The sequence below is a fragment of the Mus pahari genome, chromosome 1 (assembly GCF_900095145.1).
Source record: "Mus pahari chromosome 1, PAHARI_EIJ_v1.1, whole genome shotgun sequence".
In the NCBI taxonomy this organism is placed as follows: Eukaryota; Metazoa; Chordata; class Mammalia; order Rodentia; family Muridae; genus Mus; species Mus pahari.
Window position 1 is genome coordinate 68,088,924 of NC_034590.1, and position 13,727 is coordinate 68,102,650.

The window sequence follows — 13,727 nt, forward strand, 5'->3', positions numbered from 1 at the left end:
TTAGGTTCTGAGCTTAACTAGCTGATGGGACATAAAGGAAGAGGCCAGCAGGTAAGGGGTGATGTACCTTAGAAAGTTCCAGAAGGACTGAGCTAGAGATTGAAGTTTGAGAGTTATCATCATTTAGGTGGCATTTAAAGCTTAAGCTTAATAATAGACAATATACCTCCAAAGAAAGGCTTTACAGCCAGAGGGAAGTTATAGGAAAGTCGAAAACTAGAGTCTGAGGAATTAAGCGATAGACAAAGCAAGCAGAAGCCAGAAAGTCAACTGAGAGTATAGAACTTCATCAAAGGGTTTCTTTTTACGCCTCCCCTGTGTCTTCTCAGACAGAGCTTATGTTCCTCCCCTGGTGCCATGACTACTCTGTCCTTAGTATAAACTCTCTTTCATCCACCATTAGAGAGTTCATTTTGCAAATCTAATGGAATAATAAGTGCATTGATTCTGTTAACAAACATCCAGGTCACTATGAGACCTGTTATAGGAATTCATTTTGAAGATCAATACAGCTATCATGGAACAGTTTCTCCCTAGAGACTCGTTGACTTTCTCTCTTCTGTCCTGACAGAAGATGCCCTTTCCAGTACTAGGAGTGACTAGAATGTAATTAGTACTGTACAGCATGAATAAGCTGGTAATCCTGCCTTGGGCCATGCGGATAGTACAGCCTGAAATAGGTCAGAAAACAGAGTAGCTAAAGAACCTTGTCTCTTCTGATAGGATTTGAATGACTCTAGAAAGCCATCATTGCCCAAACTTTTCCTCCCTACCTAGCACATTATCTAAACTTATATCTTTATACCTTTATTTCTTGAGAATATGTTTCAAGGTTGGAATTTTAAAATACCAAATGTTTTATTTATGTAATCATGGACTAAGAACCCCCTATGTAGAACTATATTAGGTACATGCTAGGACTATATAGTAATAATCTCACTGACACAGTTCTCAGAAACCAAGTGCAAAGAAGCAAAATGACCATAGGTATAAACAAAGCATAAGCTGAAACCTGTCAGCTCCAAGAAAGGAAAAAAAGCATTCAGAAAGGTATTTGTGGGAATGTAATATCTGCATAGGATCTTGAAATCTTCGTATGAGCTTGCTAGAAGTGAGAAGGAATCCAGTCTGAAGGAACAGCATAAGGAGAAAGAATCAAAGAATTATTCCCCAACCCCCAAATGGGCAGCTCTGCTCAGGGGCTGACGATGCTTCCATCTGCTTCACTTATGTGTGGGGAGAAAGCAGGAAGTAGGTCAGACTAAGGAAATGTGGACTAAGCTTAAAGAGCCAGCCAAATGAATAATGCTTTGGGCTGGGGTGTAGTACTCTAAACCTTTATCTGTCCTTAAATACCTCACTTCCTTTCTAATACAACAGAGGAAAGTTTGAGATAAGAAGAAAAAAAGAAAGGCCACTGTAAAGAGAACAAAGCTGCCCTAGAAGATATGGAAGAGCACCAGGATGACCAAGAGTCTAGTCTGAAGGGACAGTTCTGCTTTTATTTGTGCTTTTATCATTATTGCACAGAGGCATAGTTTTGGACCTTAATCAGTGAGTCTTTAGTAAGCAATGTCTCATTTAGTGAAGCCAGAAGCTTTGAAGGAGGTAATAACAGCAGGAACCTGCCATACCCTAAATGGCTTCTTAGTCCTGGAAACCTTGACTGTGGTGACAGGAGAACAAAGAAAGGACAGCCAGCCAAGCATGATGGTGTACAACTTTAATCCCAGGATTAAAGTCAGGAGGCAGAGGCAGGCAGATCTCTGAATTAAAGACTAGCTTATCTACATATGAGTTCCAGGCCACCAAGAAACAACATACAGACATATAGAAAAACTAGAATCTTGGACTGTGTGCTTTCTGTTGAACACCTGCAAACCAGAACCCAGCCCTGTTTGTTATGTATAACACAGGAGAAGACCTTACCTAGTCTGAGTAGGAGGGCTCTGTAGGAAAAAAGCCTTAGTTTGCAGACATCCAGGAGGGGGAAGTTGAGGTTTCTAGTTTTTGTATACACTGGCAAGTTTTGCACACAGTGCTCACTTATTCATAAGTGCTGTTACCTAGACCAGAGGAAGGTCTGCCATGCCTCTGAACCTCACCAGAGGAAGGCTCGTGGGTCAGAGTCACTGAGGTCCTTGACAAGGCCATCGGCATGTCAACAGTATACATTCACTCCAATCTTCTCTGCTCCCAACAGGAGCTACCTACAGGAAGGAAGCATGGTGCTCACCCATCCAGAGTCTAGTCTTGTCACTCTAAGGGTCACTCTGGGATTGGATAGGCAAACCCCCTGGGGTAGAGCACATCAGGTCTAGGTTGTGATAACCTGGCCTTCAGACTATTCCTAAGCTTTTCAGAAGTATAACTCATCTCCCATTCAGCCAAGATGGCCACAATGCCCAACCTGCCTCCCTGGGAAGACAGTGGTAATGAGTGTCTGAGGGAGAGAATGTGGCAGCCATATTACTGTCTCTTATCCAAATACTTTTTTTTCTCTCTCTCTGACAACTGTCTTTAGGACAAGGACACTTTCCCTACTTTATTTCACTCACAAAGCCCTTTCTTCTTTTCACAGACTCCCTGAGGAACCTTTCTTCAGCCAGTCATGGTCCCCGCTCTTCTCCAGCTGAGTTCAGCTCCAGTCAGCACCTGCTCCGAGAACGGAAGTCCTCAGCTCCTTCACACTCTAGCCAGCCCACTTTATTCACGTTTGAGCCCCCTGTGTCAAGCCACATGCAGCCTACCTTGTCCACCAGTGCACCTCAGGAGTATCTCTACTTGCACCAGTGCATAAGCAGAAGGACAGAAAATGCAAGGTAGGAGACTGCCATGGCCACCATGTGGGAAAGTGACTACTCGGGGCCTATGACTTTCTACTCCCTGAATTTCAGTTTTAATGTCAAGGGAGCAAAAATGCTTACTTTTTTAGGCAAAGAAACACAAAGATAACAAGACATTTTATTGTTTATATAACCTTCATAATTTTTGTTTTGATCTGTGTTACGACAAAATCATCATTGAATTCCAGAGAAATTATTATTTCATTATCAGCAATCATGTTATAAAATATTTGTTTGATTTGGGGTTAAGAAGCATGAGGGTAAGTTTCAGAACTACAGCATAACAGTTAATTTCTTGCTGGTTTTAAGAGTTCAGCTAGAACATAATGGAGCATGTGTGCTTATTCCATGTTGGAGCATCTTCTGGGTATATGCCCAGGAGTGGTATAGCTGGGTCCTCAGGTAGTCTAATTTTCTGAGGAACTACCAAACTGATTTCCAGAATGGTTGTACCAGCTTGCAATCCTACCAGCAATGGAGGAGTGTTCCTCTTCCTCCACATCCTCGCCAGCATCTGCTGTCACCTGAGTTTTTTATCTTAGCCATTCTGACTGGTATAAGGTAGAATCTCAGGGTTGTTTTGATTTGCATTTCCCTGATGACTAAGGATATTGAACTTTTTTTTTTTAGGTGCTTCTCAACCATTCGGTATTCCTCAGTTGAGAATTCTTTGTTTAGCTTTGTACTCCATTTTTAAATAGGGTTATTTAGTTTTCTCTGCTTGTGGACGTTGTACATCGTGGTGCGGAGCCTAGTGCGCACCACGATGTACAACGTCCACAAGCAGACAACAATATGAACTAACCAGTATCTCCAGAGCTCCCTGGGACGAAACTACCAACCAAAGAAAAACACATGGTGGGACTCATGGCTCTAGCTGCATATGTAGCAGAGGATGGCCTAGTCGGTCATCAATGGGAGGAGAGGCCCTTGGTCCTGTGAAGGTTCTATGCCCCAGTATAGGGGAATGCTAGGGCAGGAAGTAGGTGAGTTGGTGAGCAGGGGGAGGGGGGAAGGGATAGGGGGTTTTCGGAGGGGAAACTAGGAAAGGGGATAACATTTGAAATGTAAATAAAGAAAATTAAAAAAAAAAAAAGTTCAGCCAGAAACCCTTAACACTGCTGAGAGACTCCTTGTATCTCAGCTCTAGTGTTACGCTATTCCTCAACTACTATTCATATGTATGTGTGTATGCATGTGACCTTAAATATGACCATGTAGCCTTCCATTAACTAAATGTTAAAAATATTAAATTCAATCACACTGTTATATCAGTGTATTAATTACTTTTCTCCTACCTGATAAGAAGCAACTTACAGGAAGAGAGATCTATTCTGACACACAGTTTAAAAGGGATTACAGTATCAGAGCAAAAAAGACAGGGGCTCATGGCTGCTAGTTTTATTGCATACAAACAAGGATACAGAGATAAATACCAGTGCTTAGCCTGCTTTCTCCTTTTAAATCACTCCAGGACCCCACTCCATGAAATGGTTCCCCTTATACACAGAGTGGATCTTTTCAGTTTAACCTTTCTAGAAACACCCTCATCAACACCATAAAAAAAGTATATTGCCATGGTGATTCTAGATGTAGTCAAGTTGACAATCAAGATTAACCATCACAACTTGTTTCAAGTGCCCATTACTCTTGTATGTCATATGGCTATGAGTAGACAACAGAGATAGAAATTGTATCTATTAGGATATTCTAGAGAACATTTTAGGTGCAAAACCTATACCTATGTTTATTAGCTTTATTCTCATTGTTAGGAGAAACAAACACACAGTTTTGCCAGAATAAGTTTTCAATTGATACCATAGCCAGATTACAAATTATGTTTCTAAATTGTTAGTAATGTATAATTCCTGTTTTTAAAACTAAGGCAAAAGGCCAGCGAGATGCTTCAGTGGGTGGAGTCACTCAGACACAGGTCTAATAGCCTGACCTCAATCCCCAGACCCCACAAGGTGGCAAGGGAAAACCAACTTCCAAGAGTTCTTCTCTGACCTCTATACATGCATGTACACACACACACACACACACACACACACACACACACACACACACATACAGTGGTGGTTTGAATGATAGGCTCATATGTTTAAATGTTTGGTTCCCAGTTAGTGGAACTGTTTGGAAAACATTAGGAGGTGTGGCCTAGGCCCTGGTGGGGGGGGTGGCTTTGAGTTTTCAAAAGCCCATGCTAGGTCCAGTCTCTCTCCTATTCTCTCCTCTCTTCTTCCTTCTCCTCTTTCTTCTCCTCTTTCTTCTCCTCTTTCTTCTTCTTCTTTCTTCTCCCTCCCTCCTCTCCTCCCTCCCCCTCTCCCTGCCTCCCTGCTGCTTGTGGATCAGTATATAAAGCTTTAGATTCTGTTCCAGCACCGTGCCTATTTGCTTCCTGCTATAGTGATCACAGACTAACCCTCTAAAACTGGAAGCAAGCCCCCAATTAAATTGTTTCTTTTATAAAAGTTGCCTTGGTCATGGTGTCTCTTCACAGAAAAAAGAACAGCAATAAGACACATGCATTCAAACAAAAGTATTAATATAATTCTTCTTATATGTGGAAATGTTTTCTTGGTGTCACTTGAACCAGTAAAACACACTGAGAGTCAGCTAATGTGGCTGAGTTACCTCTGCCTTATTGTGATAAAACAGAGGTATACAATTAATATATACCAGGGTTAGGGCTAGCCTCTGATTGTCTCAGTTCTGTAATCTTCTCTACACCATGACACTAAGTTGCTGTTCTGAGTTACCACCACACAAGAGAGGCTCCCAACACTACTTTGTCCTCTACCAACTTAAAGATGAAGGCTATAAAGATAGAGTGAAGTAGCCCAGGCCACTGAATCAGTGAGTAATGGACCTGTAACTATCACTTGCTTCTCTGAATCACAGGTGAGAGATAGACAGGGTGTTATACTAAAAAGAATATTACAAGCTTCAAAAATCAGCCATACTCAGCTCAAACTCAGGCTCTGCTGCTTCCTTGAGATCTTAGACCACCTATTTAACCACATTCACCTTCAGTTCCCTCATCTGCAGTATGAGAATAGCTAATGCAGAAGCTCACTAATAGTCATAAAATAGAAAACACCTAGTACTCAGACATTCAGTTGTCTGGAGAATATGTCCTCTTCTAGGGCACACATATGATTGCTTGGGAGCCCAGAATGAGAGATCACAAACTCATGATTCAGTGAAGACTTCAGTACTTACTCTTAGCATTTTGAAATACCTCTAAATCTTATTGAAATGATCTCTCTGGATTAGTATGCCTAGACTGGGTCCTGAGAGCCTGCCTTTCTGATAAATACCACATACTACCCAATGCAGCTTATCACAGATTACCTTTAAGTAGAAGAATTTATAAAATATTAACATTTTCATAGACTTCCACTCACAAAAAAAAAAAAAGATAATTCACCATCACACACACCTCTCTCCCGAAGCTTTCTTTTAAGTGACAGCAATGTAGCTCAGCAGGCAAAGGTACTTACTGCCAAACCTGACAAGTTTACCCTGGACTCCACAGAGTAGAAAGGAGAAATACCTCCTGCAAAGTGTCCTCAGACTTGCCACACCACTGTGGCATACCTGTGCCCAAGCCACACCAAATAAGTAAATGAATGAGTGTAATACATTTTTACAAAGAGATCAGTCACTGTGATCAAAATGATTTCATCAGCAAAATGAAAGGTAAAAATCATGTTACGATAGAAGAGTATTGGATAAAATTTAAAAAACTTTCATGATAGAAGGCTGAATAAGAACAGGAGGCTTATTTGATAGTATAGTATAGGAAAAGCTACTTATGACACACTCATAGCCAACAATTATGCTGATTTGGAGAAAACTCAAACAATTACTCTAAATTCAAGAATTAAGCAGGGGATTATTCTTGATTAAGATTGTTTTGGAGGTATGTAGATATGTGTGTGGGTGTTGGAGTATGGTTTCCATATGAATTTTAGAATTGCTTTTTCTAGGTTTGTGAAGAATACCATTTTGATTTTGATGGGAATTGCATTAAATCTGTAGATATAGCCATTTTTGTTTCATTAATTCTGCTAATCCATGAGTATGTGATGTCTTCCCATCTTCAGGTATTGTCTTCAACTTCATTTTCCATTAAAGCTTTTATCATAAAAGTCTTTCACTTCCTTGGTTACATTTATGTATTTATGTTTTATCTTATTGTGTGTGTGAATGTTCTGCTTTATTATTTAGAAGGAACTATGTTTCCGTAAGCTACATTTCAGTTCTGCTTAGGGTGCACTTCTGTCTGCATTCTAGTCTATAAAATGAAGTTTCTTTGTCTTAGATTCCTTTACCCTGAGGTTGGTTTAGATCATATACACACCCAAAATAATACCTGATTTGAAGTTTTGAATTACTATTCATATAAGTTGGATTTTCTATGGATCATCTGTAAAGAGAATCCAGCTCAGGATAATGTCTAGAGAACCAATGAGGCCCTCCTGTAAATCTGTGGTTTAAAAGAATCTTTTTGCTGGTATAGCTTGTGTTGCATGTTGTTTCGAAGTAGTGTTCAAAGCTGGGAAGGTAGGGGTGCAGGTTTTGCAGTCTTCCTTAGGTTGTATCTTTCCTGCTTCCAGTTCCTATCAGGGCACTGTTGGAATATGAGTTAGTTATTGTCAGTTGTCGTTGTTGTTGTTTTGAGACAGGTTCTCACCCTGTAGCCTGGGATGGCATGGTATTTACTATGTAGACCAGATTGGCCCCAAACTCTAGAATCTATCTACCTGCTTCTGCCTTCTAGAATATAGATTTTCAAACTGTCCGTGATGAACCTCTGGATTCCCTGAGTGTTTTATTTAAATGTCTCCTTTCAAGAAACCTCTGATTTTATTAAATTGGAAATTCTCTGTTTCTTTTGGCTGATATGGCTAAAGGTTTGTCAATCTTTTGTTTTGTTTTCAAAGAACCAACTTTTGTTTCATTAATTCTTTGTATTGCTCTTTTGGTAATTCCTGTAATCTTTATTATCTCTTTATGGCTACTGCTTTTGAGTTTGGAAGGTTCATATTTTTAGGACCATGAGGTGCAATGCTAGATTATTTATTTGAGTCCTTTTAAATTCTCTAGTGATACACTCATAGCTATAAGCTTCCATCTTAGAACTGGTTTTGCTGTAACCTTAATACTCTGTTATGTTTTCATTTTCATTTGATTCTAGGAACTTTTAAATTTCCTCCCTGATTTTTTTTTCAACAACTCACTGGTCATTTACAAGTATATTATTGAATCTTTATGAGTTTTAATAATTTTTGTATTTTCTTCTGCTGTTGATTTCTAGTTTTATTCCACCTTTATATGAAAAGACACAAGAAATTTTGATTCTTTTGTGTTGTTAAGATTTGCTTTATAGATTAAAAAGTGATCTATTTTAGAGAAAGCCCCATGGCTGCTAAACAGAATGTGTATTCTGAAGTCCTTATATGGAATATTCTCTAACTATGTTATGTACATTTAATATGTGATACAAACTATGTCTGAAGTTTCTTTGTTGATTTTTAGTCTGAATAATCTATCCATTGATTAGAATTGGGAATTGGATCTCTCATCTATTAATGTCAGGTCTTTTGTGTCCTTTTAGGTCCAGTAGTATTTGTTTTATGACACTGAGTACCCCAGCAAGTCAGTGCCTGTGTATTTACAATTATCTTTGTGATAGCCTGTTCCCTTTGTTAGCACATAGTTACCTTCATGTCTTCTGATTATTTTAAGCTTGTATTCTATTTACTCATGTATCAGAATAGCCAAGCTAGCTTGTCTTCAGCTTCCTTTACTTTGTAACAGAATCCTTTTACTCAGTTCTGTCTTTGTCAGTAAGTTGTGTTTCTTGGAGACAATACAAAGTTGTATCTTGTTTTCTCTCTCTCTCTCTCTCTCTCTCTGTGTGTGTGTGTGTGTGTGTGTGTGTGTGTGTGTGTGTGTGTGTGTGTGTGCGCGCGCGCGTGCTCACATATCAATGAAGGCATATGCATGTTTTGGTGTGTTGAAGGCATATGCATGTTTTGGTGTGTATGTGTTGGCCACAGGACAACTTAAGATGTAGATTTCTCCTTCCATTTTATTTGGCATAGGATCTCTTGTTCCTTACCACTGCGGTTACTACATGGGCTAGTCCATGAGCTTCTGGGCCTTCTCTTTCTACATCATCTGTCTTACTGTAGAACAGTTGGGATTATAGATTCATGTCACTATGGCCCACTTCTTATAGGATCTGGGGATCCAAACTCAACTTCTTATGTTTGTGCAGCAAGAACTTTACCCACTGAGCCATTTCCCTGCCTTGGATGTTGTTTTAATCTAGTCATCTAGTTGTATCTTTTAATTGTGAAATTAAGGCCATTTGCACTATTATTAAAAGGGGTTCTGCAATTTTGTTCCTTGTTTTTCTGATCAGTTGACTGGATTATTGCTTGTTCTTTTCTTTTTCCCATTTATTGAGTGAGACATGGTTCTTTCCTACCTTGTCATTGTTCTTCTATTCTTCTCAGGAACTTTGTTCTTTCCTATGGTCTCACTAACTGAGATTATCTTTCTTCTCCCTCTGTGTTTAAGACCCTTTCATTTATCTTTTCTAGTACTGGCTCCGTGATCAAGAATTGCTTTAGTATGTGGCTGTCTTGAAATACCTTGATTTCTCTGTGGATTTTAAGACTAAACTGCTCTGGATATAGCAATTTTGATTGACAGTTACTCACTTTCAAGGCTTGAAATTCATCATTCTATGCTTTCCTGACTGTTAGGGTTTCTGTTATGTGTTTGCTTTTCCAAGTTGGTGCTTTCTTATACAGCTATTAATAGTGTTTTTTGGGGTTTTTTTGTTTGTTTTTTTTTTTTTTTTTGCATCATAACTATGATGCACTAGGGGAATTTCTTCTCTGCAAAGATCTATTTAGGACTTTAAGGGTCTCATGCTTAGATGTATATTTCTTTCTATAAATTTGCAAATTTTTGAGCTATAATTTCATTAAATAGGTTTTCTATACCTTAGTTTTTCTTTAGCTTCCCCATGGAGTCTTTGACTTGGTCTCTTGATCACATCTCAGAATTCTTGGATTTTACTCATTTGTGTATTTGTTTATCCTATATTAATTCTGGGTGTTGTGTTTCTTTGATCATGTCCTCCATCTTTGATTTCTCTCTCTTTTTCGTGGTAAAGTTTCTTGCTGATGCTTGTTACTGTCTCTATATATTCATTTACCCTTCCTGCTCCAGTCTGTATTTCCTGCTAAGTCTCTAGAGCTTGAACTGATTTCCTTACTTCATGTGTTTGCTTATTTGTGTTATTTTGAAGTTACTGACTATTTTTACAGGAAAATGTTTGTATTCTTCATCTGGCATTTTACCCACTTGACTCTTTTGGTCTTGGTAATTAAAGAGTTGTGATTTGGAGGAACATGATAGCCTTACTTTTTCTTGTTTCTTGTGTTCTGAATTGTGAAGACATTAGTGAGAGAAATGAGAGGCCTAAATAAGAAAAGAAACATACTATAGTTATGAATTAGAAACTCAAATATTAGTAAAATGACAGTTCTTCAGAATGATCTATAGGTTCACTACAATAAAACTTCCAACAAGCTTTTACATAGATATTGTTAGATTGGTTCTAAAAATGTGTGTAAAAATGAAAACAATTTAAACACTCCATGTTAATCTTCTAAAAGGACAACAATGAAGCATTTAAACTACCTGGTTTCAAGACTTCCTGCCAAACACTGGTAACCTATAGGATACTGCATTGGTAAAGAGATAGTACAGTCAGTCACTCACTGAAGTGTGAGTCCAGGAAAATACACTAATATGTGCATGCACACACAGTTGAATATAAGTTGAATTCACTGTAAGACAAATGCATTTTATATACCTAACTTACCAAATATTATAACTTTGCAGCACAGTGTACTGTAGAGTATTGGCTGTTTACTATGCTGATTATGTGGCTTCTTTTGAGATGCCCAACATCACAAGAAATATTGTGCCAATTTCTCACTAGCCAAGAAGAAGCTCCAATGATAAAGATACTAAATGAAACTTTCAAGTCCAACTGTCATCAGCTGGGTGTATGGTTTTTGACACAGGTGCCAGTGGAGAAAGGAAATGATGCTAGAATAGCATATAGAAATGATTTTTTAAATACCATAAACTCTTACTTCACATAACACCACTCAAGAGTCAATTTAAACTTACTGCTTAAGTTTCAATGGAAACTTACTGCTGTTTCCATTCTCTGAAAGTTCAATAAGAAAACATCTCTGACATTGGCATTGAAAAAAAAAGATTTTTGTATTAAATAAAAAAAAACAGAAGAGAAAAAGTACAAAAGGGAAAAAACAATAAAGTAGCCTTTGTCAAAATTAAAACTTTTGGCCAAGCTTTGGGGCTCACACCTTTAATCCCAGCACTTAGAAGGCAGCAGCAGGAAGATCTCTTTGAGTTCAAGGCTAGCCTGGTCTATAAAGTAAGGCCAGAACAGCCAGGGCTACACAGAAAAGCCTGTCTAGAAAAACCAAACAATAAATAAATAAATTTTTCCTCTTCACAGAAACCGCTGTCTTGAAAAGCCAAACAAACAAACAAACAAACAACAAACAATAAATAAATAGATAGATAGATAAATAAATAAATTTTCCTCTTCAACAAATAAATGATAAAAAAAAATGGTCTGGGTATAGTCATATAGACCTATAATCTCAGCGCTTGCCAGAGGATCACTACACATTTCAGGTCAGGTGGATCTACATGGCAAGTCCTGGGCCAGCCTGGGCTACTTAAAGAAGCCCTGTCCAAAAAGAACAAACAAGGCTCTGGAACCATCTCAGAAGAAGGTAAGAGTTAGGGGTCAGAAGAACCAGAGCAAAACAATATGTTCTGGGCATGGCTTCTGAACATACAGCAGTGCAGGTTGCCTGCACAAAACCTGTACAAGATCAAGCCAATCAACATTCTAGCACTGAGTGGGAGGAAATCGTGAACCCATTCCCCACAGAACAACTAGGATCTGGAAGGAAGCATAGGCCAGTTGTCCCCACACTCAGAAGTAAATGGACAACACAAATTGGAATACATGGATCATTAAATTTAAAACAAATACAAAGAAAAGCCAGTGTGATCTATATTGAGAGTTCCAGGATAGCTAGGGCTACTTAGAAAGACCCTGTGTCAAAGGAAAAAAACAACTTTACAACATAGTAAGCAAACAAACACCTTTTTGTTTGTTTGTTTGTTTGTTTGTTTGAGCGAGGTCTCATCTTGTAACCTAAGCTATCCTTTAACTTGGGATCCTTCTGCCTCAGCCTCCTAATGCTAGAGGTATAGGCATGTGACATACCTAAGACAATCCATTTTTTTCTAATGAGCAAAATATTTGAACAGATATAGTTCATTTATAAATAATTAAGATGGGAAAGACTAATAAGTACACAAACAGATGTACAATCATTTAAGAAATGCAAATCATTGCCTCAGTACCACCAAGCATTGATTTATAGGCTATGATTCCAGGATTTAGAAGACTGAGGCATAAAGATAAAAAGTTCAAGGCCAGCTTCAGCTGCATAACAAAACCCTGTCTCCAAGAGAAAAATATCAGTTCTGTTTGATCTCCAGATGTGTAGAGCATGGTCAGGGTGTGGACAGACTTAGATCCTGCCATAATCTGCTACATACTAGCATGGTATGACACACTAGCTGCTCCAGAAGAAAGGGATGATGCTTGCAGCTTGAAAAGCACTTTTACATTACTGTCTCACATGATCATCTTATTCATATCCTTAAAGTACTTTTGAGTCAGAGCTATGCAAAAAGAATAATAAATAAATTACTAAAATTAGTAATGTCAGCTTTGTATCTATGCCCTCTCCCTCTTTTAATTTGTAGGTGCTGGCATAAAGCTATAGTAAGTTTGGAATTTCCTAGAAATAAAAATATGCATTATTTATCACTCTTTACTATAGTAATAGCTTCTATTCTTCCTTCAACTTCTAAGTAATATATATTTCTGCTGAAATGGCAAGTTTTCAAATCCAGTTCTTCTACTGAGCTAAAATAAGTAACTGTTCAGTACAGCATCTATTGCCAAAGAAATAGTTTTGAACTGTTTTGTTAAGATAGAACTCTTTTGTCTTTGCACACAAATTAGTTGCACCAGACTTTTTTGACCACTAGTCTTTTGGACAACACTACAGATTCTAGCTGGTGTCTATTTTCTGTTTCAAAGATGTTGTTAAACCTGTTAAAGGTGATATATTGAGGCAGGTCACATACCCAAAGAAGCCATCATTCTGTTGAAATCTGAAGGGGTAAATTTCAAGTGATAAGATTCCATTATCATTGGCCCAGCAACAGTAGTCTAGAGGAAAATGACAGGTAAAAGGTAAAGTCAGCATATTGGTGAGTTCCCGAGATCTTTTCCAAGACATCCTTGACTCCTTCACCGAGTTGCTTTGATTAACCAGTCATCATACAAAATCTTGCATTTCAATTAACTTTACAAGCACAGCATTGTTCTCTCATTACATAGAAATGGTGTGCTCAAAATTGTAGCCAGAGTGTTACAGATACAAAGATAAATTGATCCCCCACTTCTATTTCTTCCTTCTTGCTCCAACACCACCATCCCTCCCGCATCAGCAAGATCTCACATATCCCAGGCTGGCTTTGAACTTCCTATGCAACCAAGGATTAGCTTGAAATCCCAATCCTCCAGCCTCTGTCTGCTAAAGCAAGAGTGCAGGCTGTGTGGGAGGCCAGCACTCTATGAACTGAGCTAGATCTCCAACCCCAAAGACCATCTCTTTTTTTATCTTTAATCTTTTTTTTTATAGTCCAGTCATTATCCCC

The 13,727-nt window shown here is 38.4% G+C and overlaps 1 protein-coding gene across 1 annotated transcript in view; it reads left to right on the plus strand.

The window, feature by feature from the left end:
* Window positions 1–13,727, plus strand: part of Gab2 (GRB2 associated binding protein 2) — a 181,995-nt gene that overhangs the window by 156,107 nt on the left and 12,161 nt on the right. The window contains exon 3 of the mRNA XM_021199118.2: window positions 2,582–2,822. Coding sequence (XP_021054777.1) covers window positions 2,582–2,822 — 241 coding nt within the window. The remainder of the gene's footprint in view (window positions 1–2,581; window positions 2,823–13,727) is intronic.